The sequence below is a fragment of the Sturnus vulgaris genome, chromosome 26 (genome assembly GCF_052056855.1).
Source record: "Sturnus vulgaris isolate bStuVul1 chromosome 26, bStuVul1.hap1, whole genome shotgun sequence".
Classification (NCBI taxonomy): domain Eukaryota; kingdom Metazoa; phylum Chordata; class Aves; order Passeriformes; family Sturnidae; genus Sturnus; species Sturnus vulgaris.
Genome location: NC_142268.1, coordinates 5,577,806 through 5,605,563, shown reverse-complemented (window position 1 = coordinate 5,605,563; position 27,758 = coordinate 5,577,806). Strand labels below are relative to the sequence as shown.

At 45.5% G+C, this 27,758-nt stretch overlaps 1 protein-coding gene and 1 long non-coding RNA gene across 5 annotated transcripts in view; both read right to left on the bottom strand.

Annotated features, from left to right (window-relative positions):
* RANBP3 (RAN binding protein 3) overlaps nucleotides 1–664 on the bottom strand; it is a 57,390-nt gene extending 56,726 nt beyond the window's left edge. For both annotated transcript variants that reach the window (XM_014884347.2, XM_014884348.2), the window contains exon 1: nucleotides 548–664. In XM_014884347.2, coding sequence (XP_014739833.1) covers nucleotides 548–569 — 22 coding nt within the window. In that variant the 5' untranslated portion in view covers nucleotides 570–664. The remainder of the gene's footprint in view (nucleotides 1–547) is intronic.
* Nucleotides 665–6,558: 5,894 nt separating this feature from the next.
* The window catches only part of LOC148221213 (uncharacterized), a 48,197-nt gene continuing 26,997 nt past the window's right edge, over nucleotides 6,559–27,758 (bottom strand). Inside the window, exons 3-6 of one of the 3 annotated variants that reach the window (XR_015808505.1) lie at nucleotides 12,804–12,923; nucleotides 10,054–11,928; nucleotides 7,924–9,659; nucleotides 6,559–7,634 (exon numbers count right to left, since the gene is read on the bottom strand). This is a non-coding gene — a long non-coding RNA (uncharacterized LOC148221213). Of the gene's footprint in view, nucleotides 9,660–10,053; nucleotides 11,929–12,803; nucleotides 12,924–27,758 lie in introns of all 3 variants that reach the window. The other 2 variants (XR_015808503.1, XR_015808504.1) reach the window with 2 other exon arrangements.

The following is a 27,758-nucleotide window of genomic DNA, read 5'->3' as shown; positions in this document are numbered from 1 at the left end:
AACTAAAAATATTATTAACATAAGTATAAGCAAAGGAAAGGTTTAAGATAAAAGTGGTGCAAAAGCTCTGGACAATAACTTCGAAAAGCAACTGGAAAAGGCGGGGCACAAAGCTGCTCAGAGCCGGTGCCGAGACGCAGAGCTCGCTGCCGCGTTCCAGGGCCCGTTCCCAGCACCGGGCCCGCTATCCGCGTCCAGGGAGCACCGACCCGGCGGCGGCCACCGGCCCCGGGAGTTATCGCATCCAGAGCCCGGAGCCACCGACCCGCGTGAGGCATCTAAGGACATAGGCCTCAGCATGGCTGCGTCGGTCTCCGCCTCGCGGACAGCGCGCTGGCCCGGCCAAGGCGCTCCCTTTGTCCGGCCACTCGTCCCATTGGGACTGGGACGGCCGCAGGGAGGTGGGGCTCCCGGACGCGCCCCTCAGCTCAGATCGCAGAGCCTGGCCGGGGCCGGGCCGGGCCCGGTCGGGCCTGGTCACGGCCGGACCCGCGGCAGCACGGGACCGCCATGGACCAGGGCAACGACGCCTGCAACTCCCGCCTACCTTCGTTCGCCAGGTCCGCCATTTTACTTCCTCAGCCGCGCCCACAATGCATCGCGCGGCCGGACGGCACCGCTTACCGCGGGCCCCACGCGCCGCGCACGCCCCGATTTACGGCTGCGCCTGGACGGCGCCGCGCGTGCGCGGGGGGCGGGGCTGTCCCTGGCGGACTTGCGAGCTGCGCGCCGTTCCTGCTCGGTTCCCGGTCCGTTCCGGAGCTCCGAGTGGGCGGTATGGGCAGCGGTTCTGGGGGCCGGCTCGTTACGGGGCCACCGTTGGCCCGGTCGCTCCTTGCAGCCTGCGCATCGTGTATACCGGAGCGGCCGCGGCCGTCGGGGCGGGGTCAGTTGCCCGCGCGTCTCCGTCCCGTGCGCGGCCTTGCCCTCCGCTCCTCCTCCCGCGGCTGCGGAGCCCAGGCGGGAAGGTCAGGAGCTGCTCCTGGTGCCGCGTCCTGCGCTCACAGTGCCGCTGCCCGGGCCGGTCACGGGGCAGCAACCTCCGTGCAGCGTGTGCTCTGGGACATGACTCCTCTGGGATGCATTGAGTCGTCGAATATCCTGAGTGGAATCATCAAGTCCAACTCTTGGCCTTGCAGAGGACAGCCCAACAATCCCACCCTGGTCCTGAGTGCATTGTCCAAACGCTCCTTAAGCTCTGGCAGCCTTGGGTCTGTGACCACTGCCGTGGGGGGCCTGATCAGTGCCTGACCACCTTCCTGGAGAACCTCTGCCTAATGTCCAGCCTAAACCTCCCAGGACACAGCTTCATACCATTCACTTTGGTCGTGCATCATACATTGCCAAGCCTTCAGACTAAAGACTCAAACTCTTCAGTTTTTGGGAGGATGCTTCTCCATCCCAAACATACATTGTTTGCCACTCTTTGTGACATCTAGCTCTTCAGAAGTCCACGCTGCTCAAAATGTAGGCGCACCAGAGTGTTACATGGTTACAGAGGGTCAGTCCAAAGAGTACAGTATGTAACCAAAGAGTACAGTACGTAACCACGCTAGTGCTCTCGTTCTCTTGATGGTGCCCCATATTTTGTTGGCTGCTTTGTTCAGTGCACTAGAGCTCCCGACTCCATGGTCTCAGTCTCTATGCATTAGTCAACAGCAGCTGGCACAGGAGGTAGAAACTGAGAAATTCATGATTCTCATCTTACTCCTAATGATTGCTTCAAGGCTCGTTTAACAACAGCATGCACAGTGCCCATCATTTGACTATATCCCTCACAAATTATCACACTAGCATAAGGCAAAATTCAAGGGCCAGGCTCCTGATTCCTTTTGCAAGTACCATGCATGGAAATCGTCTGGTTTGCCTGCTAGGAGAATTGTCCATCAGGTGTATAACAGCATAACTGACAAAACCTGGTAAGAATAGATGAATGGCACTAATTTAGAAAAAAACAATAATCACAGAATGGGTTAGGTTCCAAAGAAGCTTAAAGCCCATCTCATTCTCTTCCTTGCCATAGACAGGGACACGTTCCTTTAGACCAGGTTGCTCTAAGCCACATCCAGCCTGGCCTTGAACACCCAGGGATGGATCAGCCACATCATCTCTGGGCAACCTGTGCCAGGGCTTCACCAGTCTACCAGCCAAGAATTTCTTCCCAATACCCCCACCTAACGCTGCTCTCTGGCAGTGGGAAGTCATTCACACTTGTCCTGTGATTCTAGACTCCTGTCCAAAGTTCCTCTCCAATTCTCTTGGAGCCCCTTTAGGCACTGGAACAGGCTCTAAGGTGTCTCTAGAGCTTTCTCTTCTCCAGGTGAATATCCCCAGCTCTCCCAGCCTGTCCCCTGAGCAGAGGGGCTCCAACCCTTGGAGCATCTCCGTGGTTCCTCTGGCCTGGCCTCCAGCAGCTCCACGTCCTCCTGTTCCCCAGGGCTGGGGCAGCTCTGCAGGTGGGGTCTCACCTGAGTGGGACATTATCCCCCCCTCCCCTGCTGCCCATGCTGGGGGCTCAGCCCAGCACAGGGATGGTTTCTTGTGTGCCAGTACCTGTGGCTGGGGCATGTTGAGGTTCTTTTCCACCTCCACCCACAAGTCCTTCTCTCCAGGCCTTTTCTCAATCCCTCCTCTCCTCAGCCTGTGTTTGTGCTTGGGATTGCCCTGACACGTGTGCAGGACTTGCACTTAGCCTTGTGCAAGTTTGTAAGTCCCACCTCTCCACCCTCTCCAGGTCCTTCTGGATGGTATCCTTTCCTTCCAGCATGTTGACCATACCACACAGGATACCTATATTTAAATACAGAAAACTATCTGTAAATAAATGTCCATCTTCATTCCATATGGTGGATTACTTCAGTAGATCAGGTAATATTCTTTGGAGTTTTATGATTGCTAGTGCAAGCTGCATTATCATTTGAATTTGCAAGATAGTGGTCACAAGAAATCCAGGTGTTTTCTAAAGCCTATTAGGGACAAATTCTTACCACACTTGCTAGATGGGCCATCTAGTTCAGCAGGACACCCAACTGTATCTGGTACTCATGACCAAGAGAGGAATGTCTGGGGAACGTGACAATCAGTGGTCATGTTGGGTTGTTGGTAATCAGTGGTTTCATCAGTGGTCATGAAATGTGGCGTTCAAGGTTCTGAGGGGAGTGACAAAGATAAATGTCAGACTGCAGGCCCTTCAAGAGAATGACTTTGGGTTATTCAAGTGAAGTGAGATTCTGTGAGAGTTAGCTCTGAAGAACAAAGGAGCTCAAAAGAGCTGGCAGTTTGTTAAGGATTTCCTCCAAGCACAAGAGCAGTCTGTCCTAGCAATCAGAGGAGTAAGAAAATGTGTTGGGAGACAAACTTTGTAAACACAGAATTTGTGAATGAACACAAAAAAACTATACACGGGATGGACGCAAGGACAGACTACTGAAGTGCAAAATAGGAATACTTCTTCAGCATGCAGAGATGATATTAGGAAAGCCAAAGGCCAACTAGACTTGACCCTGCCAAAGGACTTCAAAAGCTTTCCTAGTCTTACTTTCCACCAAGGAAGTCCCCCAGGTCTCTGAGCTTTGAGACAGGATTCAGAGGCAGGATCAAGTAAAAAATCTCTTGACAACTCCCCAAGGGATCCAGTGGACTGTGTGGGAGGGGGGCTGAAAGCTGGCTGATGTTACTGAACAGACACATTCCATCATCTTTAAAAGGTCCTGGGGATGAGTGAAGACCACGTCTGCATTCCAGGGGGCACTTTAAGCATCAGGACGCTCTGTTTAACCTCTCACTCTCCAGCTACCAAGGAAGAAGAAAAACACTATTAAGTGTTGCTTTTCACCTGAGATTTCCTGGCATGCTTCCCTGGCTTAAATAAACTTGCCACTAGTCAATAAGCTACATGGTCCTGAACAAGTCATCCCCATTTACCCTGAGGGTAGAGCTCCAGCCACGGTATCCACAGATATCTGGAGCTGCAGCATTTTTCATTTGATCTCAGCTGACTTAAAGCTGATTTTAGTGTATCCTCCGATCATGACAGTGATCATGATGTCCACATAGCAGCCTGAGTCTGTGTGTAGTTCTAGACCTTGTCTGTGTCTTTTGCCTGGAGAACAATTGGTGCAGATGATTTGCAGAGAATTTAGCCATTTAGAATTTAGAATTTGTGTTTTTATTCACATGAGAACTGTAATTTTCAAGGATATACAACATGGCTGACTTAGCTCCAGTCTTTATGGAATTAAGTTCCTTTCCCAAAGCAGACATGTCCTACAAACTGAGCCAAACACTAGTCTTGAAAAGTGAGTCAGAGGAATTACTTATTATATGTGTAAAAAACAATAATTACATTTTTACTTATTACTTATAAGTACTTATTCTGATACAGGTATCCATTAGAGAAAATTTCACCGTAGAGCATTAAAGCCTATTAAACCTAAGAAACTGTGAACATGCTTTTATCATTAAAATGTGCAACTTTAATTATAGAAATTGCTGTCCTGTGCTTTTCTAATGGGTGTGTGGTACCAGCATAGTGAGTGATGTGACCCATTTAAGGGGAGTTCTTTAGAAAGAATGTACCTCAGGCAGTTACACTATACTTAAGAACCAGCAGGTCACAGTGTGTTCTCTATTCATGTTCTAATTAGAGACCATACTTCTCAGAATCATTAATGTAACAGAGGAAAATTAACAGTTTTATCCTAACAGGATAAAACAGTGTTGGGAGGTTTCTGATTGTGTTTTAATTTACCTTCAAGTAAATCTGTAGTAATACCAGGATAAATGTGATTCTAGCAATTTATTATTTCAATAAAAAGTAAACTCCACCCACACCAACTTCACAGTTCTTGTGACTTTTAGAAATTAATTACAAGAGTTATCTGTACCCTATGAGCTTGTCAAGTTGCTGATATAACTAGAATCTATTTTGGGTGCATGCCATTAAGATACTATAAATGCCATACTTTCTGATTAGTACTATTGTTAGGTCAGTATTTCTAAAGGGACATGGCCTAAAAGTCACTATGACTTTGACAAATTAAATATTTTTCCATAGCTGAGCTCTGGGGAAAAAAAAAAGAAAAAAAACCCACAACCAAAAAACAACAACAACAACAACAACAACAAAAACCCACCAAAAAACCCCAAAAAACCACAAAGAACACCAGCACAAAAAATATCCACACAGAAAACAACCAAAAAAGAAAAATAAACAAACAAAACACTCCCACAAAGACAAAAAGTCACCACCTCACAAAGAAAACCCCAGCCAAAATCAACCACTCTCTTTGAAGACCTTCTACTTCTGAGACTGTCATTTGCATGGACTCACACCCTGGAGCATTCACAGTTGTCCATACCATGACGGTGGCATTTTGATCCATAGTCGTAAGCATTCATCAGCAAGAAAAGAAACAGGCTCTAGAGTGAAGGCAGCACCACAGGTAATCACTGTCTCATTTCTAGCTCTAGCACTCTGTCAGTGTCCTGGACAAGAAGGCAGTTTCTAGATGCTCACACCATGTAGGTCAGTTAATATACTATCTTGTCTGTTTCTGGTGGCAGACCTGGATGAAGCAGAAAGTTGTACCTGAGGCCTCCAGAAGCCCATTCTGCCCACACCTCTATGATTTTCAGCAGTACAGTAATTATTATTAATTGGGAAATATATCCAGGGCTCTGTGTAAGTTAGGTTCTGCTGGAGTTGAATCAGTTGAAATCTATTTTTTAACTTGTTTCTGAACTGATGAAGTTATTTCTCAAATAACTCATTCCTTACAGCATAGGGGAACTGGCAAGGACAAGCAACCTGGAGAGGGCTTCCTTTTTCAACAGCAGCATGGATTTATGTCACACTCAACTGACCGATGTCACATGCTTTCCCAGCTGCCAGACCATTTCTGTGGGTCTTACTGATCCACTCAGAATATTTTAAGGTCCCGCTCCTTCTTGTGGCAGCTCACACCTCCTGTGACATCATGACCCTGAGCCAGAAACTGATACATTAATGAGGGTGACTGAGCAGGGGCCAAGCCCCTTATTTTCAAACACTTCTTTGCTGGAAGTTACAACAATAAAGAAAATATATCTGTTAACCTGTTTTCAGGGAACATAAAATGTGAAGGCAGAGGTTCATCCCTGGCAACTAATAGCTGCATGTAACCCGAGCCCTAAAGTAAGCGGTGTGGGGCTGACCACACACCCCACGTCTGAGGGTCTTTAACAACACGACAGTCATGTTGGTTACCACCATTAATGTTTTCAGAGGTTCTAACTCAGTAGGTGATTTCTTATGAAGCATTTGTTTCATCCTTAGTAAGGACTGAATCATAATTTTTTTCTCTGAGGAAAGAGAGCCATCAATCTTTCTCCAACTCTAAGGAAAGAGATCATCTTGAGGAACCAACCAGCTACACAGCCTACACCTTGTCTTTTCTCGGGCATCTGGTGCAGTTTCAGAAGATTTTCAGGTTGTCATTAAATTCAACTCCTTCTAGTATCCTCATCTGCAAGGATTTATATAAGAGCCGAAATGAGGGATGTGAGGCTCCAGGTGGCTCTTTAAAATGCTGTTTATTATATCCAAATGATCCAGCAATTCACAGGTCGTGGGTGACAAGAGCCCAGCCCACAGCCTGTCAGCCACAGCTGTGGGTTCATCTCAAACTACTCTAGTTCTGGTTACAATGCATTATATACTTCTCATTGCAGAGCATTTTAATACATGACAACCAATCAATACCTTTACTATTACCTATAGCCTATCCTAACTACTAACATTACCATTTTCATGTTACTATTTCCAATCACAAAAGGTTAATGTGTTACAGCTTAAGCTAGAAGTTCTTTTTCAGTCTTCTTGCAGTGGAAAATTCTGAGATCTTTTCTCTACTTGAAACATTGGCCTTCTTGTTTGACTGTGAAAATCTTTTTTGCTTGGTAAAAACATCTTTTGTTTGAGGTGGATTTATCCTTTGCTATAAGTCATAAAAGCCCCTTCCAACTCATTTGCTCTTTGCCTTCTAGTTACCCAGTAAGACTGGCTCAGCAATTCTTTTTTTCTATATCAAAACTTGCTATCATTTCTATTCCTTCTTCAGATTCTACATTCAAATATCTTTCTGTTATACACACATATCTGTAAGACCTTTCTGTCAAATTCTTATAATTCCCAACAGATTTACAGTTATATCAGTGGGAAAATTCTCAAGGTAAAATACTTGCTAAAGTGGAGTGATCAATATGTCCTATGAGTGAATTGATTAATGAGTGAAGCTACTCACATGCTCAACACACTCCAGAATTCAATCTGGCTTTATAAAAATAAGGGGCTATTTGGGGGCTTACTCAGCATTTCCAGGAATTGTATGCAATTTCTACTGCAGATCTTATAACAGCATGGGCCAAGGCACCACTGACACAAAGTGGGAGGTTTTTTCTCTTAAATGCTTTATATGTAACCAACAGCCAACCTGAGTGAAACTCCAAAATTCGAATGATGTCTCTGGTACACAGCTCTGCTCATCCAGGCATCACTTAAGGGCTGCTCAAAAGAGCAGCCTGGTATCCTTAGGCCATGGCATAGCCCTCCTCCCTGGCTGTGGTGGGATCTCCAGCACCCACTAGATGGTGATCTGGGATAACAAGAAGGAGGCTTATGAGGCCCTGGGAGCAAAGGAACAGGGATTGTTCGATATGAGGGACTGAAGGGATTGGTCAAAACACAAGACCTGGGGGCAAAGGGCTAAAAACACTATGAGAAGGTCATTAAAGCTACGTTCTTGATGTTTTTTCTCAGAGGAAGCAAGCTGGGTTTTTACAAGTTGTGTCTTGCTTCTAGCAAAATGCATCTGAGCAAAAGCAACTATGTCCACTCACAAATACAAAGAAATGCCTTAGAAGCATTCATAGTCTGATACTCACTTCTCTAATTAACTTGCAATGTCAGTGCTGCTCCCGAGCTGTGACTTGCCAGGCACACTGGCCCAGGAGTCTAGATCCTGAAAGCATGAGCAAAGTTGTCAGTAATTAGGGCTATTCAGGGCCTGAAATAAAAAGTTTAGAAATCTCATTCACCACCCTACATTGCTGCAATACCCCGGCAGTTTGAGCCTGTTCTTGGCACAACCTAACAGCATCTTCCTCTACAGACATCACTTTGTGCAAAATGGGGACATGCACTCCCATTTCCTGGCAGGACTTGGGAACATTTTTTTTGCTAGGACTTTGTTTTCTTCAAGTGCTTTCCCAAGCTGGTGGAACAGGACTGGTATATGGACTGTGGTTGTATATTCACTGAGGTGATGAATCTCCATCCTTGGAGAGTTTCAAATTTAGCTGGATCAAATTCAACTGAATAACCTAACTTTGCAGATAGCTTTGTTTCAAGCAGCAACTTAAAGTACAAAATGTCTTGCCCTACCTATACGTTTCTATGCTTTTGTGATATATTTGATTTCTTTCACTTTTTCTCTGAAATGAGCTGTGTAGGTAGAAGGAGTAGGATCAATGTTGAAAAACACCTAAGACCACATTTGTGGGGCTTTGATCTTAGTGCATGCACATAGTGCCAGATTCCAGAGACTAACAGCTTATAGTTACTGGAACATTCTTCCTTCTGAATATAACCACTAGATGGGGAAGCAAGCACTTGATTTTTCACAATTTCTTACTGAAAAATTGTACTTCTGTGGTTTTGGCTGTGCTTATACAATTCACTGTGTCCTCTGCTCTCTGTTTAGCATCTCTGAATGGGTACCTGCTTTAGTACCTTGTGTTCTAGCACCCAACATCAGGATTTCAGCCTATTGACATTTAAAGAAGGGTCTGCACAAGACCACAAAAAAAACACCCTAAATCTGGAGGTGTACAGTCATAGAATCACAGACAGGTTGGAGTTAATAGGGACCTTAAAGCCCATCTCATTCCATCCCATGCCACAGACAGAGAGAGTTTCCATTAGACCAGACTTCTCCAAGCCCTGGACTTGAATACTTCCAGAGATGGGGCAGCCACAGATTCTCTGGGCAACCTGTGCCAGGGCCTCATCACTCTCACATGGAAGAATTTCCTCCTAATGACTCAGCATTATCTAAATCTCTTATCTTTTAGTTTAAAACCATTCCTCTTGTGTTATCACTATTTGTCTGTGAAAAAGTCACTCTCCCTCTTCTTATAAGCTCCCTTTAAGCACTGAAAGGCTGCAGTTTGAGGTCACCTCAGAGCCTTCTGTTCTGAGAAGGTTATGAGGCAGCCAGTTTATTTCAGCTTGAGCTGGTGCCTCCAAAGAGGGAGCCTGAACAGCACAACCCCTAGACGTTTATCTGCTCACAGTCTGTGCACTTTTATCCACTCACAGTCTGTGCACTGACCTTCACATACTCTTCACACGCTCTGTACATGCTTCTTGGTCCAATGGCAATTTATCATCTGGGATCTTCTAACACTTCATTGGTTTCTTTCTCCATGTCCACACGGGCAGACCATTAACTGCTTTTCTCTTCCAGCTTCAGGTAACCTTGGGGCTCTCCAGGGTCTCAGGCCTTATCTGAAGATCTCCAGATCTCTGTCTCCTCCCCTGCTCAGCTGTTCATGTTATACGGAGTTCACTTACAGCTCACCTCAAAGCCAAGCATTGAGCAGGGCCCACTCATGCTAAACTGTAAACAAGTTACAATGAAACTTCAACCTACACAATTAATTTCTAATATTCTATACGTAAACTTACTTTAATTCTCAACAGACCACGTATCTCTGGCTGTGGACTGCAGTCAAATTCTTAGCCACCTATCCTGCTTTCAGACACCAAAGGGTTAATTTTCTGTATTAGCCAAGAGGGGATGTGGCTAAGGTCCAGATGTCATTTGACACAAAAGGGACACTCTCTCTGTCTTGTCCAGGGAGAAGGGGTTCTTTCCAGCTGAGAAAACACAGTGAACAGAATGGTCTGGTATTGTGGTTTTTGGGGGGGGCGGGGGGCTTTCCATGTAAATAATTTATTTTTCTTGTACCTTTTGTTATTAATATTGTTGCTGTTAATGTTAGTTTTCTTACCTCATTGGTGTTTCCAGTAAATTTTTCTTATCTCAACCCATGATCTTTGTCTTTTGAGCCTCCAGTTGGAGGGGATGGAGGGGAAGCAGCCCATGGTGTTAGCAGGAGAATGGAACTGGAGAATACCATTCTTAAACCACACCACCACCAAAGAGTCCACTTTTCAAAGCCGTGTCTCCCCAGTTAGGAGATAAGGATGCTACGTGGGACCATGTCACAGGCTTTACAGAAGTCTGGGTAGATAAAATTGGTCATCTTCCCTTGTCAATTGATGCAGTAACTCCATCATTGAAGGCCACCAACGTGGTCAGGCACAACTTGCCCTTGGTGAAGCTGTGTTGGCTGTCTTGGAATAACTGCTTGTCTTGCATGTGCCTTAATATTGCTTCCATGATGATCTGCTCCAGTCCCTCCTGTGTCGAAGGCCTGCCATATTTGGTGCACTGCTGTGTACATTGATATATAGATCCATAATGTACAAGAAGACCTTTTTGTTAGTTAGAAGACTTTAACCTTCAGAAATGAAACTATGTATCGGTCACTTGGTAGAGGATTCAACCTATGAAAGGGGAATAATATACAACAAAGCCATTGTTGGCATGGAGGTGTTTTCACAGGCTGTTATGACCTCATCTTACATACTGGCCTTGCCTGAGATGATGTTGAAACTGGCCAATTCTAAGGAGGAGATATAAGGTGTGGTCCCGCAGTGGAAGGGAGAGGAAGACAAGATGCACGCTGTTTTCATCCAGGCAACACCCTGAAGGTGCTCTGCCCTCCTTCCCCTCCTGCTCGGGAGCCATGCTCCATCTCCTCCTGTTCAGCAGCTGCTCTAGAATCCAGGGGCTGGTACATATTAATTGCTAGTGTGACTAATAAAATTAATTTGCTTTGCACTTCTGAGCGTGTCTTGAGTTTTTTGTGCATGGACATCCTACCAAACTTGTCGCACCTTCCCAGGCATAGAGGTGATGATCACTGGTCGTAGTTCCACGAGCCAGGACAGCGTTAATGTTCTTGCAGTAGCCATGAGGGCTCTGAGCCTGGAGCTCTGTGGGCATGCCCAGGCTGTTATTCTGTACCATCCACATCACATTAGGGTAGGTGGGGTGGAAGTGAGGGATTCTCATTTCTGAGATGGAAGGGGGGAAAAGTACATGTGGCAGGCCCAGGGGTCATTTTCTTCATTGTCTCAGAACCGTGCAGCACCTGCTAGGTTGGTTGGTTGGTCAGTGAGCACTTTTTTGAATGTAAATCACCTTCTTTTTGTATACTTTTGTTATCTGAATTGTTGCTGTTACTGTTCATTTTCTTACCACATTATTGTTTCCAGTAAATTGCTCTTGTCTCTGACTTTTGTTTCTCTCTTATGGTGGGGGAGTGAAAAGAGGGTAGCAGATGTGTAAAGCTGAATTTCCGGCTGGGCTTAAAAGCATGACACCTTTTTAAAAATAGAATTGATGCTTTCCTTTTTCCAATCACTGAAATTTCACCTGACCATCATTTTCAAATAGGATGGAGACTGGCTTGGTAACTACATCAACCCTCAGGACCTTGGGGTGCATCTAATCAGGCTTCATAGATTTGTGCCTATTCAGTTCCATCAGCTGGTCTCAGACCTGCTCGTTGCTGACGTGGAAGGGATGTTGTCCCAGCCTTCACCTGGACGTTCAGCAACTTGAGAGAGGCAGGAAGTCCAATGGTCAGTGGAATCTGAGGCAAGGTCGTGCATGGGTTCAGGTCTGTGCAGGTTTTGCAGCAGGAGAATGACTTATGAAATGATTAAACAGACGGGTTTGCTGATACACCTGCAAACAATACTTTGGGTCTCTTAAATCTTTGCCTCCTTTATGTTTTTAAAGATCCTTCAGCAATCTGGAACATAACAAAAGCAGTTGAGGCCTGTATTAGCTTCAATCTAGTACTTGAAAAATACCATCAACATCAATTGGGAAAATTGGAATTACAGACTGTGGACATTTAAAACTGGGGTGCATATTAAGAAGGAAATAAAAGTTTTGGAGGTTGGTTGTCATGTGCCTCATGATCAGTGTCTGTCCCAAAGGCTGTTGCTAGCTGGGGTCATCCAACATGACTTTTGCCACAACGAGTTTGTGATTAGGCAGTTAAAATACTTTCTTGTGAAATCACTGAGTATTGAATTCCATCTTTTTTTCTAAATGGCACCTTCCTAGACTTGAGATGTCAGAGAAACAGCTGAAGCAAGCAGAGCATGAGGCACACAGATGAAGGCATCTGGCTAAGAATGGGGATCTGCATATTCAGCTATGGCTCCATCACGGGAACAGTGTTTGCACCTCTGGCCATGCTAAGCAGGGCACTTACTACACCTTTGTGAACAAGGGCACTCGACCTATGTTAACCATGAATTAGAGCAACCCTGACCCCTCTCAGGACCCTCCCTGAGCAACACAGGCTTGTTTCTACTTTTCCAGTATGAATTCAAACACACTCCTCCCTGGTTAACAGCATGGTGGGCTTAGTCTCTGGGGGCATTAGGCATGGACACAGCAACTTTCTGCTCAGCCAAAGCGGACAGGCTACGCACATGCTCTCACACCAGGGATCATGAAGGGTCGAGGTGCTGGAAATGCTGAGGTCAGGGTGTGGGGGAGGATCCCAAGGTACCAAGGTGGCAACATGCCCACCCGAAATTCTCAAATCCATGTTCTTTATGGCCACTGGAGAAGGCAAGTGCAGAGAGCCCAGATAACTTTTCAGAAGTTTACCTTGGCACTCCTCCTGCCACCACTTACACCAGCACATCTCATCTTCAGGAAGATTATAGGAGGCACTGTCCAAGAAATGTCATGCTGGAGATGTAATGGGGGGATATCAGCATGTCAGAGCTGTACAGGAAAGGAATATGGTCAGTAGTGAAAATCCTGTAATGACACAGACAAGCAACAACACCAGCCTCAGTGACAAGTTTGGACCAGCTCCAGTTCCCTGCCCCTAAAACTTTACTCTGGGGCCAAGCAGAGGCATAGCAGCAACAAACCACCTGGAATAATGGAGGCGCCTTGCACCACTCAGGGTAGATGGCAACAAATATTCCTGGCCAGTTTACATCCTGTGCCCCTGTACTGGAAACTTAAGAAACCAGCAACACTGCATTTGCCACCTCTGCCAGAAAACAGCACATTACAGGGATCTGAACTGGATAATTCTCTGCAACTTGCCCTTGAAGAGGAGTCTGCCACTGTAGGCAGAGGGGTCATTGCATAGAATCCCCTTGGCACCAAAGAGCCCCTAAGCTCCATTGAAGCTTCCAAAAGGCTCTAAAAAATGGAACAGGCTTCCCCAGGGGAGAAGCTGCAGGTTAGACAGCAGAGATTTTTGCATTCCTGTCTGGGACTAAGAGTAGGGGGAGTGTTTGTAACCATAAAGACTGATTCTCCAACAAAAGTACCTTGATCTCTGCAGTTGAGTAAATATCACAAATACCCCCATTGTTGCATGCTTTGCATATCAGTGCCCATTGCAGCAGCACTCCATGCTGCCATTGCTGGGGAGTGACACATGGATGGGGTATCACTTCCCATGCTGGACATGAATGATCATCTGTTTCCTTCCGCATCATCATGTTTTCTGGTGCCATCTCAGATTAAAGGAAGATGAGTTACCCTTTTTCCAAGCTAAGTGCTTGTGTGCAAACTAGAAATGAGAAAGTACTAGGGTGGAGAATAGAACTTTTCAGATGTGAGATTCATGCAGAGGAGGCAACTGTCTCTCTACAACAAAAAGTTTCCTGAAATATGATAACATTACTTTTGATGTAAACAAAACCCAAAGGCAACACGTTTTGCTGCTCCCTTTTAATAATTAAAAAAAAAAAAAAAAAGCTTTTAGGACTTTAAAGTTTGATGTAAACACACTCAAAATGTACTATCAGCCTCCTTCCTCAACTTTACCAAACAACCTTACATAGACTTTCACAGCAACACTGTACAAATCTAGTATCAGTCTCCAGTAGTCAAACTTTTTGTGTTTCAAAGCAGAATAAGCAAGCATCTTCTACAAAGATCATTCTGATTATTGTCACCATGCCACTGATGAGGTCCATCATGTTCCAAGCAGATCAGAGACACATCAAGTGTGTTTCTGACAGCTGGCCCATGCTACTGATAGTTGTTTATCTCTAGAGCCAGAAAGGAAATGTTTCGAGTGAAGAACTAGGCGTGTAAGATGCAGGGCAGTGGCAGACTTTCCTCAGCTACTGTTCTTCTCTACGAAGCAACATACTGACTGCCTCACTGGCATAAAATAATTAGAAATACAAAACTGCTGAATGATTGAGCCCTCCCTATCCTGCTAATAGTGTGATCCTGATGGAGGTAGTAGGAAGGCTACAAACTATATGGCCAAACATAATAGTGAAGGCAGGCTATGAAAACTGCAGAGTAACGAGTGGCATATTGCCTTATTGGCTTTCACCCTCAGTCAGGTCTGTGGAAACTGGTTCCTCCAAATTGGCAGAGAAGCAGTTGTGTGTAAAATCTCTCTGTAAGAAGCCAGAGTCCACAAAGGAGACACAGGAGTCCTGCAACTTTATTCAAATAGGAAAGGAGAGAGTCCACTGGGGCATATCCCAGTGAGGTCTCTCTCTCGGTTTTGGATGGCTCAGCTCCTTTTATCCTAAACTCCCGGCCACACGTTGCCCTCTTCCTTTCCCCACTGGCTGAGGACGTAGGAAGGCACAGCCTTCCCGAACCACCTACCACCTATTCCCCCTTGAACCTGGCATTTTACCCCAAAGTGCAGAAGTTCAGGCTTGTGCAGAGTCCCCCACTTGCTCGTTTCAGGAGTGAGGCTGTTCGGGCTCAGTAACAAAGCTGCTGCTTGAAGTCAGCAGAGACATTAAGACCCATTTCAAAGACGTTAAACCATCGAATTGTTTGTAAAGACATCAGCACACATCTTCCCTATCAAGGCCTCCTGGCTCTTGTTTGTGTCCTGCCGCTGCAGCCCGGCAATAGCCCAGACGCCACTGCCCAGCATTTCCCTGAGCCCTACGAGTGCTTCTTCAGCCGTGCCGCCCTTCAGAGAGCGCCGCTGTGTGCAGCAAGCCCTGATCCCCATCCCCGTGCTGGGGCTGGAACGGGGCCTCGTTCGCTGGGGCACAAAGAAAGAATAAGAAACGAGCTGTGGATGTGATTCTTGGCTAACCCCTCCTCTTCAAAGGCTTTCTTTCCATCTTCAAAAGCTCGGTGCCTGGCGTTACTGTGCAGTTGGAAGTGCGCAGAGCTGTCATTCGACCTGAGCAGGCAGAGCTTGCTTCCTGAGCCGGTCTGAGCTCCCCCTTCCCCCGAGCCCTCCACGAGCTTTGCTCCAGGTCTACAGTTTGAAGGTATGGTGAGCACCCTGTAAAGGTAATACTCTGCTCAATTTTGCATTAAGACTTTGTTAATCATACAGGAGATCCCAAAAGTGGGCAGGATTCTAGATCCAGGGAAGCATTAAAGACGTTAAGGGACTTGAAAGGATCAGAAATACTCTTCCTTATTTCTGGTTTTCAGAGATTTAGTGCATTTCCCACCATCACAGGAAGACGGGAAGAGGTATCACTAATATAATTTGTCCTTACAGATTTTATGTGAATCCAGGTTTTGTGAACAGATGTTCATACATTTCTGACCTTCGAGAAGCAGCTTTGCTCTTGGGCTGTGAAGGAGCTGAACTGCCTAAGGCAGTATATTAACTGTGTCACTGCTTTCTATCAATCTTTTACATCTTCTCTGACAGCTATACAAAATATGTATTTTAACCAGAACTTAGTAGGTAATTTTTTTTGTGCTAGATGCCTGGTTGGTTAGACTGAGCAAGCACCACTTCTTTAAATTTCACTCTCTTTTCTGACACCACATTTTAAATTATCTAACCTGGAAAGTGTTAACAGACCTCCCCCATCAACTGTTTTCTGAGACAATGTTTTAAACAGGATGAAACATATATGCATATAAAACCTCATCCAAGGGAAGCATATAATGGAATTGAAGCCTTACTAAATAACCTTGTTTACTTCATACCTAAATAAAATCCCTCAGAGATTTCTTTCCTGAGGCTCGTTCCCCTTCTTGGCAGTGCCTAAACACGTTTCTGCTACAAGGTGGACGACTGGCCTTCCCCCTTCCCTGCCGGGATTAGGATCGTTTAGGAGCCACTTGCTCTGCATTTCCTCTTCCCTGCTGTGATCAGAGGCAGCGGGTGCCTTGTGGCATTAGCAAGTGAGACACTCCATGGTATAGGAGTGTTAGAGGGGAGAGTCTGGATAATATTAAATGTTAATAATGAATTCTTTATTTGCTGGTTTTGTATCATTTAATTGCATAGTGTTGCAAGGGAACCAGCAAAAGTACATTCACAGTGTGAAGCATAGTTTCCAGAATTTACAGCTATGTAATTCCCATGTGATTCATTCCCACTGGTTAGCACAGGCTGTACACTGATGACCTGAGTGACATTGGAGCACAAGGCTTTTCTGTCCAGACACTTGCATGCTTTCCTCACCTCTTCACAGGGAGCTAAACGAACCTGCTGTGAAGAACACAGCTGCAGATCAGGAAGGTAAAAGTGTGTTTGTGTGTGGAAAAGCACTGGGAAGAGGGGCAAGTAAGTCAAAGGAGAGCACACAAAGGCTTTCAGACCTTCAGCTGGGATTCCTGAATTCTTGAAAGGCTGGCATTCATTAGTCACTTTATCGTTCATGTCTTTAATTAAGAAGAGTCTGTAACTTTGACCAATTTTACATGAGGTAGCAGGGTTTGAGTTAACGTGCGATGAGGAGATGTCCAGAGCTGCAAGATGTGCAGAGTGCAAGCACGGGGGAACAGGGTTCTTGTGCTCAGCATAGCCAGAGCTGAAGGAGATATTGCTTCTGTTGGTCCCCATGCTGGAGTCTTACCCTTCATGTTGCACTGCATTGACTGTCAGCAGTGCTAAAAAAATATTTCAAAGCAGAGCAAAGTATGCAAGATGCTGTTCCAGAGAGGCTCCTTATCACAGTGCTGAAAGAGGGCTGAGCAGATAGTGCAGGTATCCTGGCAAATGTACACAATTCATGGGACCAAAGCAGAGCAGCAGCCTGGCAAGCAGATAAACACACGGCTGGTTTTCTTCCCAAGTTCTTCAGCTGTGGTGTGCTGTGATGAAGAAGAGTGGAATTTTCCATCTGGTTAATCAGACTTTGCGTGCCATGCTGCTGTCTCCCCACCATGGCTGCTTGCAGATGCCCATTTAGCTGCAGGCTATGAACGGTGAGATTTCTCAGGGGCTTCTCCTAGGTCAGGAGCAATCATTGGAAAAGTAGATCAGAGAGCTCACATAGGAGGTGGCCTGATAAGCAGGGAACGTGCCTTCCCTTTGGCTCAGTTTCTGTAATGAGCTGTGAGATAGCTTGTGTTGCCTCTGTTGACAGTGTGCAGCCACCACAGCACCACTCCAAGCTTTTCTGAGCAAGGACTTGAGCCCCACATGCCTGCCTGAGCTCAGCCTAACACCTACAGGCATCTGGGACCACCTCATGGCCCATCTGCTTCATGACCCATGAGAGGGAATGGGGAGAAAACTCCCTGTGTAGGAATTTGGAAAGGATGCTTGGTTGGAGGTAGGAGTGATCCCATATACCGTGACTGCCTATGCACGACTGTGCTGTGTGCTGGCACAGGACATCCAGCTTGGAGCAACCCTCCCATGTATGGAAACCTTCTGAATCACAGCCCGGCGCCGTCCGTGCATGTCCGTGCTGAGATCCAGGCACTAGATGTGTGCAGTGTCACTGGGTGAAGTGTGCTCAAAAAACCCTTCTGTACCACCAAAGGGGGCAAACCAATCTCTGAGATACCAGCTCAGGAGAACTGTTTGAAGAGGCAACCATGCTTCCCCCGTAATACTTCAAAGATGTAGCAGAAAGGGAAAAGCTTATGATGCTGAACCTGTTCAACTGTTAATTTGAAACAAGACAAGATACAAATATAGGCAGATAGATACACATGCCTTTGGTGTGAGATACCATTTGACGACAAAGGCAGTTTGGGAAGGAGATGCAGGTAGTGTCACCTGCAGTCTGATAGAGGAGATTCTGTATCTTTCTGATACAGCTTTCAGGAGATGCTTCACAATGGGGAAGATCTGGAGATTGCTGTTGGGAACCTCTGAGTTCTCCACTCTGAGGCCTTACAGCACAGCTCTACCCCAGCAGATGAACAGGTGAACAGATGTTTGGAAAAATTAGGAGCCTAAGAAACATGACAGAAGAGTGTCATTAACAGAGTGAAATAAAGTCTCTGAAGAAGAGGGAGTTAGAGTGTGCTTTTTCTAGAGAAAACTTGAGAGAATTAAATACAAAGTCCATGAGGAATGGTTGAAAGCAAATGGTTTTAGGGGATTCTGCAATTCACTGAAGGAAAGCCAATGATGCCGATTTCCTCTAGAGCTCTCTGCATTCTCTGAAGTCTTGTGGTTTTTAATTCTTCGCCTTCCAGAAAGCCATTGAATAACAGGGTAGACTCCCAGTGGAAACCAAATTGCAAAATCAAACCCCAGAAGTTATTATAATGCTTCAGTCTGCAGTTTAAGATCTCACTTGGAAGGAGAGGAAGAGGAACCACATGAATCCATGCTGAGGGAAGTGGTGATCTGAGGGGGCATCTGGAAAAAACTTGGAGGTGCTCCAGTCCCAGTGACAGCTGCAGTATCATTCACCTTGACTAAGACTTTCATACCACAGACCTTATCTGCATTTTAGTCTCTAAGACTGCCTGCAGGTGCTGTATGTAAGAGTGTTTGCTTATCCATGGTGATTAAGCTACAGCCTCTTGGTATGTCAATGTCAGCATTACCATTAGCATTAGTAGGTTCAGTTCAGCTCCTCTACAGCAGCAGCTGACTGCTTCTTCATAGTGATTATGCATCATTTCCAGGGTCAGGTAGACCCAGGCTTATATAATTTGCCTGAAATTGTGGTGAATTTATGACCACCAGAAGACAGTAATGCAGGTTCTAAAATTCCTTTAAAATAGTATATTCTACTTAAAAGAAAATTAATTAACACAGGGCTATTCCTGTTCTGGAAAAGGAGGTCAGATTAGATGATCACACTTGGTCCCTTTTGTCCTTGTAATACATATACAAATACACAGCATTGGGTGCTGTTGGAGAAGAGCAAAATGCCAATGGTAATACCATAAAGAGAACGGCAAAGAAAATGGGTCAACTTAAATCTGGACAAATATATCATCAGAACAGCAGAAGTGAAGCTTTTCCATCCTGTTTTCCCAGCTCAGGGAAGGCAGACAGCCCACTGCAGTATCAGACCAAGCTGCTTGAAGTAATAGAAAGGTTTTGTGACATCCTCTGGTTTGTACAACTTATTAATAGAGGATGCTCAAATGAAAGTCACATGCTATTGTTGCAAAATCATGCAAGCAATTCCCCTGAAATAATTCACTGCCAGTTCAGACATTTCAGTCTATTGACATGGAACAGGGTGTACATGAAGGTGCTCTATTGCAGAGTCTTGGCTGCAGAAACAAACCACACTCTGAACAAATAATTGTGTCCACTATAGTTCATAAGACTGTTGCTGCTGCTGCCAGTGATTGGGTTTTTTTTAATTGCTTGGCTACATAAAAAATGGCTTCAAACAATATAGTGTAACCTAAAGGTGGCTCCTCTCAACACAGCTGCTCTTCCAGTTTTGGCCTTCCTGCTACCATGGCTGTCCTATGGGATAACATCACTCTGTAGTGAAGATTCTTGGGTTACCAAGGACCTTCTAACATCACTCAAGCCAGAAACTGTTCCAGAGTGATTGCTTCCAACCCAATAACCTTTGCTTCCTAAGAACCCAACTCTTATTCTTCGGTGGGATTCCCTTCTCCCTAACCATTCTTTGTTACCTCATCATCACCCACCTGTGGTGGCAGGGAGGCTGGGGAGTTAGGGAAGAACAGCAGGAAAGTGCTGCTGAGGAAAGAATGGAGCAGTGAAAAGACAAAGTGAGAAAAACTACAAAGGTGAATAACCCAGGCTCACTAGACATAAGCCTGGAGGCAGCATGCCGATGTTAGAGAGACGGTGTGCTATGGAGGTTCTTCAGTCTGTCATCTCCATGTTTGGGGAAGGGATGGAGATCGATGTGGCAGCAAAGAAGCAAGGGTTATCGATAGGTTAGAAACCATGGAATCATCTGAGAATGGTCATGTAGGAATTAGGGATTCTCCCTCCAAAAAGGTGGTGGAATCAATAGGCCAATTTAAGTGCACCTACACCAATACCCACAGAATGGAAACAAACAGGAGGAGCTGGAAGCTCCTGGTGCAGCTGGAAAACTACAACATAGTTGCCATTGCAGAGACATGGTGGGATAACTTGCATGACTGGAGTGCTGCAATCGGTGGCTTTAGACTTCTCAGAAGGGACAGGCAAGGAAGGGGAAGTGTTGTGGTAACTCTGTGTGTGAGAGAGTGGTTTGACTGCCTCAAGCTTAATGATGGCAAAGGGGTCCAGGGAGGCTGGACATTCTTCAAGAAGGCAATCTTCAAGGCACAAGAACAGGCTGTCTTCATGTGCTGGAAGATGAGACAGTGGGGAAGAGACTGGCCTGGCTGAACAGAGAAATTTGCCTGGAACTGAGGAAGAGAGCATTTTTCACCTCTGGAAAAAGGAGCAGGGAACTCAGGGTGACCATGAGGATATTCGGAGGTTATGCAGGGAGAAAGTTAGAAGCTAGAAAGCTCAGCTAGAAATTAATCTGTCCACTGTTGTAAGAGATAACAAAAAGTGTTTCTATAGATACATCAGCAACAGAAAGGCCAAGGACAATCTCCATCCCTATTGGATGTGGTGAGAAGTATTGCCGCAAAGGATGAGGAAGAGGCCAACGTACTTAATGTCTTCTTTGCCTCAGTCTTTAATAGCAAGAACAGTTGTCCTCAGGGTACCCAGTCCCCTGAACTGGAAGACAGAGATGGGGAGCAAAATCAAGACCCTATAATTCAAGAGGTGAAGGCCTGCTATGCCACACAGACCAGCACAAGTCCAAGTGTACAGCAGGAGGTGGCGAAAGAGCTCACCAAACCACACTCACACATTTAACCAGCAGTTCCTAGTCAGCCAGAGAGGTCCTGGGTCACAGGAGGTCAGCAAATGAGAGGAACATGTATAAGAAGGATTGGATGGAGGATCCAGGGAACTACCAGCCAGTCAGTGCCAGAGAAGGTCACGAAGCAGATCATCTTAAGCTGTCATGGCATATGTAGGACAACCAGGGGATCAGCCCCAGTCAGTGTGGGTTTATGAAAGACAGGTCCTGCTTTACCTCCTTCTATGACGAGGTGACCTGCTTAGTGGATGAGGGAAAAGCTGTGCATGTTGTACACCTCAACCTTAGTAAAGCTTTTGACAGTGTTTTCCACTGTATTCAGGAGAAACTGTCTGCTCATGGCTTGGACAGGTGTGCTCTTTGATGGGTAAAAGCTGTCTGGACATCTGAACCAAGAGAGTGGTGGTAAATGGAGTGACATCCAGCTGAGACCACTGCTGTTCCCCAGGGCTTAGTTTTGGGTTCAATCCTATTTAAGGTTTTCATTGATGACCTGGACGAAGGGATCAAGGACACCCTTTCATTTTCACCAGATGACACCAAGCTGGGTGGGATGTTGATCTGCTGGAGGGCAGGAATGCTCTGCAGAGGCAATTTGACAGGCTGGAACAAAGGGCCAGGCCCTGCCCTTGGGTCACAAGAACCCCATGGAACAATCCAGGCTTGGGGCAGAGTGGCTGGAAAGCTGCCAGTGGTGAAGGGCCTGGGGGTGCTGGTCAGCAGTGGCTGAATATGAGCCCAGGTGTGCCCAGGTGGCCAAGAAGGCCAATGGCACCTGGCCTGTACCAGCCACGGTGGGGCCAGCAGCACCAGGGCAGTGAGGCCCCACCTCAAGTTGTTTCTGGCCCTTCACCCCAAGAAAGACATTGAAGGGCTGGAGCATGTCCAGAGAAGGGAATGGTGCAGGGGAAGGATCTGGAGCACAAGGCTGATGAGGAGCAGCTGAGGGAGCTGGAGGGAGCTCAGGCTGGAGAAAAGGAGGCTCAGGGCGATCCTCTCACCCTCTACATCTCCCTGACAGGAAAGTGGAGCCAGGTGGGGGTTGGGCTCTCCTCCCAGGCAACAAGGGACAGGACAGTAGCAAATGGCCTCAAGTTGCATCAGGTGAGACTGGAAAAATTTCTTCATTGAAAGGGCTATTCAGCCCTGGCACAGCTGCCTAGGGCAGTGGTGGAGTCTCCATCCCTGCAGGGATTTAAAGGCCAGGTGGATGTGGCACTTGAGGGCATGGGTTAGTAGTGGGCTTGGCAATACTGGGGGAATGGCTGAACTTGATGATCACAGAGGGCTTTTTCAAACTGAACAATACCATGGGAAAAAAAACACCTAAGGTTTGATCCTCATTATTTGAAAACATGACTAAGAAGGAATGGAGCGAGATCAGACAAGGCAGGAGATAAAGGGATAAAGTCAGATGGCATTCATGTCACTCTATTGTGGGTATTCAGCTAACATGCTGGTCTGAAATGCCCCTTCCTGGGCAGAGAGCAGTTTTCAGACATAATGGTCTGGAGAAAGGGATAGTCTTCGTATTTACACTGCTTTCTCCTGCCTCCGTGGCAAGGCACATCCACCTTGTGCTGTATTGAAGTCTATTCTTCTCCACAGCAGGAAATTCTCTTATTGGAGGATTTTTTCCGAGTTTCAAGAAGAAATTATATATTTGTAAGGGCAACCCATGGAAGTCGTGCTGCCTGTCATTCTGGCAGAATGTGTTTCGTAGTGCTTCAAAGGGTGTACAAAGATGAGCCCTGAGAAATGCTTACCTACTGTGAATTCACTTGTGAGGTTGCATTGCCTGTCTCTCTGTAGAGCAGCCAGAGCAACTTGGCACATGTAGAATTCAGCTGTCCAAACCTATAAGTCAGTGCAAGAAAACTTACTAGTGTAATAAAGAAGAATCTCATATAGGTGTAAGGAGTTATGTAATAGTTGAAATGCCAATAACACATAGAGAAGGCACCTCTGGTATGTTTCATTTATGACTGATCTACTGCAGAAGCAGAACGTGATTTTCCAGCCACTGTGGCAAAGAACATAAATTTTGTGCTGATATTCAGCCAGGCAGACGATGACTGTTGGCTTCTTCACTGAAACTCCAGCCTGCACAGAAACTGCAACAGTGCAGTAGAGAGAGCTGCTAAACCTGGGAGCCTGGGAACCAGGGAAGTCAACTGTGGAGTGGAAAGAACCAGCCACAGGCTGCAAGAGGCAGAGCAGAGGTGGGAAGGAAGGAGAGATGCAGCCTGCTCATGGAAAGGAAAAAAAGACATTAAAAGACAGTACCACATTGACATTGGAATTGTGTCTGTGCAGAAGAAAGCTGCAGTCCCAAGTCATGGCTAAAACACAAAATACAGTAGAATAAATGTACAAATACAATAAGGCAAGTGAAAATAAAAAGGTTTTTAGAAAGAACTTGTTTGTGACATGAAACCTGAATCAAGTCTCGAGTAGGTCAGAGAGAACAACTGCTTGTTTGTAGTGCAGCACACAAGCATGGGGCTGGGAAGAAGAGTTAGAGGTGGATTATAGCAGGGAAGAAAATCAAAATTATTCCTCTCACCCCTCTTGTCATGCTGTGGGAATCAGGTGAGTTTCCACCAGGGAACATCTCAGGATGAAAGCAGGGGATTTATTTTCCAGTGGCAGTGGAAGCACAGTTTCTCAAACTGTTTGAGGAAAGTGGTGTTTTTGAAAAGTCAGGCATCAGAGTAACCACTGTAAGTATCTGCAGTTCACACTGGCTGTGCCTGTATGGTGATTACAGGGATTGCGAAAAAAAAAAGTACATAACAAGTCACACAAACTCCCAATGCAGAATTCCTCCTAGGAGTGTGCAGCATAAGTTCCCAGTGCACCTGGAAGAAACAGGGAGCATGAGCTGGGATTCAAAATAGCTAAAATGCCTCAGTCACACATATTCTCAGCAGAGCCAAGAAGAAAATGAGGGCACTTTAGAATGACAGAAACTTCAGAAATTCACAAAACTTTTGTCTCATTCATCAGTTGAAACTACCCAGACAAAATTTGGGGGCAATAATTTTTGTCACGGGATATACAGTTTTTTAGCTTCACTGTCTTTGTTTTGTTGTCCCATCAGAAATTCTAACCAAACATCCTGGCAGGTGCTGTCAGTGAGAATGGCATCATATGCTCTTTCTCTTTTAGCTCTCAGGGCCTGTTCTCCTTGGCCCTTGCTCCTCCCTCCAGGATGCATCCAGGAAAAGCACCATAGCAGCTTGGCTACATGGGGATGGTGCAGAGTACATGAGACCTATAGTCCATAAAAAATGAGGTAAAAAATTACGAGAGGAACTCCCATGAAGAAAAACTACAGCTCAGGTAGAAGTAGATTTACTTGGATCAGTCTGATCCAAACTAAAGCATTTCTTTACATTTCTGACTTTTCCTGAGCTTCATGTGGGGTAAGAGTTGAAATTTTGACTTTTTGTTGAAAAATAGGGCAAAATTAGATGTTGAGAAATTGGCATTTCCCATAGGAAGGAAATTCCATTATTTGAATAGCTCTGTGAAACATGAAGGAAGTTCATTTGCAGAAAGTCTGCTAAGTTGTAATGAAGGTCACAGCTGCATAATTAGACTCCGTTCCCAGGGCCAGTGAACAATGCAGGAGACAGAATTAAAACCAACCCCCAAATTAAGGTTACTGTAACAAGGAGAACAAGACAATAGAATTGCAGAATCCAGGGAGGGGAGGGCTGAAGGATTGCTTAACACACAAAGAAATCACATCTTTCCCCAGGACAATTAGCAGCGGGGAATATCCCAGTGGCTTTTTACACTCCAGCAGAAAGTATCCATGTCCTAGGACAGGTTTAGCTATGGATGGTCCACATCTATCCTCCCAGTCACCACATGTTCAGTTGAAAGGGCTGTCACACTTACCTGCCATTCACTACATCATGGTCTTGAAGGGCTTTTTTCCAGCAGTTCAGAGAAATCAAGCACTTTCAGAAGAGAGATATGCAAAATGCTTGCTGAAAGCCATGAAAGCCGTTGGACAGTGGATGCAACCATCTCCTTGGGTTTTGTATCCCAGCCCCACTGTCTCAATACCTCCTCCAGGCTGTGCATCCAAACTGGACACTAACTGCATTCTAACAGAGACTCACTAAGGAGCTTTACCTTATCTTTACATTATGAGTCAACCCTTAGCCTAATTTTATGTGTTTTGCTTATTAAAGATCCAGTAGAAATCAGTCTTTCTTGAAAAGTAGAGATGATAAAGAAGGAATTGTTCTGCTGGACCTGCAAACCTCTCCTGTAGACATACAAGCACTTTGTAAAATTTTGCCTCAAGAGTCATTTGCCCAGAACTTCACTTGTTTAGGACTTGGGTCTTTCCAATCTGGGCAGAGATACTGATGCTGTCTGGATTTATACCTTTTTCCTTTTATATATTTTCTGTATTCTTTACACATTTATTTGTAGCTTTGTAGTCTATTATTGTAACTTAGCTTCGGTATGCTACTAGGCAGAAAGACAAAACAAATTCCAGGACGTCTGTGCTCTCTTGGTTCTCCTTAGAAACCAAGGTTGAAACCAGCTCTTTGAGACATATTTACATACACAGGGCCTGGTCCTTATCTGAGGGAGGAGGATTTAGAAGGTGCTAGAGCTAGGGGGCATTACTTCATGGAGTGTACTTCTAATTGGGGGGCTTCTTGTCAGATATACTAATTTGCAGAATCTATGAACATTGTACACGAGTCACATGAGGCAAGCATCTTCAGCGTTTTCCACCTAATGGACTGTGCACCTAGGGATCTTTATATAAAGGTACCCCTTTCTATCACCCTAACTGTCTGGCTCATATTTCTAGGACTAAAGAAAATGGCATCAATACAGACCGAGGATGTATTTAAAGACAGAAAGGATGCAAAACTGCCCTGTCCCTAAGCAACATTTTAAATTTACTTGTGGAATTAGCATGAATAATTTTAAAAGGTGGTTTGTGGAGGAAATTTCCAGAGAGCTGATTTTGGAAAGTTATTCCAGGCTGTTTCCCATCAAGCCCTTCCTTTATCTTCAAGCAGCTGTGCAAGGACAGCATCAGAACACCCTCTGTAAGGTGACATGAGGTGCAGTTGTCATGTCTTTTCTCGTTGTCTCTCACAAGATGATATTGTGAGTTTCCTTTTTACCTATTGAAAACTTAGAGCATCATGTGGCCTCTGATGTGGATGATTAAGTATGCCTGGCACTCAGAATGAGGAAAGACTTGGGGGAGTTAGGTGACCATGGGGTTTGTTCCCCAAGGATTGCTCTACCCTGGAAACTCTGCCTGGGCATCAGGCAGCTCCATCCTGAGGGAGCAGAGCTCTTCACCTCCTCCATAGCTTCAGGCTGCTGTTCTCTGTCCTATTTAATAACTTAAAATTTCCTGGAAATTGCCACTGGTACAAGTTGAAATATGGAAAAAGTTGCCAAAGGAGAAGGTTTAAATTAACGTGTCACTGCAAGTTTATGGCTAAAAAAGGCCTTGTGGGTGCTAACCAGGAGATTAAAAACCAGGCTAGGAATTAGTAGAGATTCTAGGAGCCAAGCTGAACTTCAGGCATAGGAGGTGGAAAGGACAACCATTCACTGTTAGCCAAACGCTGCTGCCTGAGGTGGAATCAGGGAATAGACCAGCATTTGAGGGGTGGCCAGGTGCATGGCTGGTGTCATTCTCTGGGTAGCACCAGAAATGCACTTGTCCAGGGTAGGAGTGCTCTGCTACAGGTCATCAGCCCCCAGCAGTGCCAACAGTCAGGGGCCCTTCTGCAAGAGCAGCTTCTGGCCAAGCTACACGAGAAGCAAGGGCATAAGAAATAGGAGATGTCCTTTCTCTAGGACTGCCCCAGCAATGGCTGATGTCGACCAGGAGAAGAAGCAAAGAAGATCAACCAAGCACCAGGTTGGGCCACTGCAACCTGTCTCCCTTTACCCTTGCGGCTGGACTGGCTCTCAGCTACGTTTCTGCTGGAGGTTTTTGGTGCATAGTACATGTACACCTATTCCCCAAAACCAGAAATATTAATTTTGGAATAAAAATATTTTCTTGGGTAGCCCATTGCAATATGTGTTTTTCTGGAAAGATGACTGAAACTTTGCAGGGCACAGTACTGGAATTTACATTCCCCAGTTGACACTTGCATGACCTGAGATGTTGAACCTTCAATAGGAAGATTAGGGTCATTAGTTCCATGTGAGCCATCGAATTGTGTGAAGACCAAGCAATTTATTGGGTTGAGAGAGTGTGTCCTTGTGATGGCTTGTGTCTGGAGCAAGTTAAACAAGGGAGAATGAAAGAGACAGTCATGACTCCGAACGGCTCATTGAGTGAAGTCCCATCTAATCACCATCCTGATTTATGGTTGCACTCAAGTTCTTTTCAAACCTAAACAATTCTATGATCAATTCCATGATTTTATGATCAATGTCTGTAAAAGCCAGCTGGTGCTGGAAGTTGCTCTCTGTAACCTGGGCTGAAGACATCCAGTTCTCCTCTTCCTACAGAGCTGATGAGGACACAATTCAGGAGGATTTAATTTCCAGGGTCATCTATAAAACA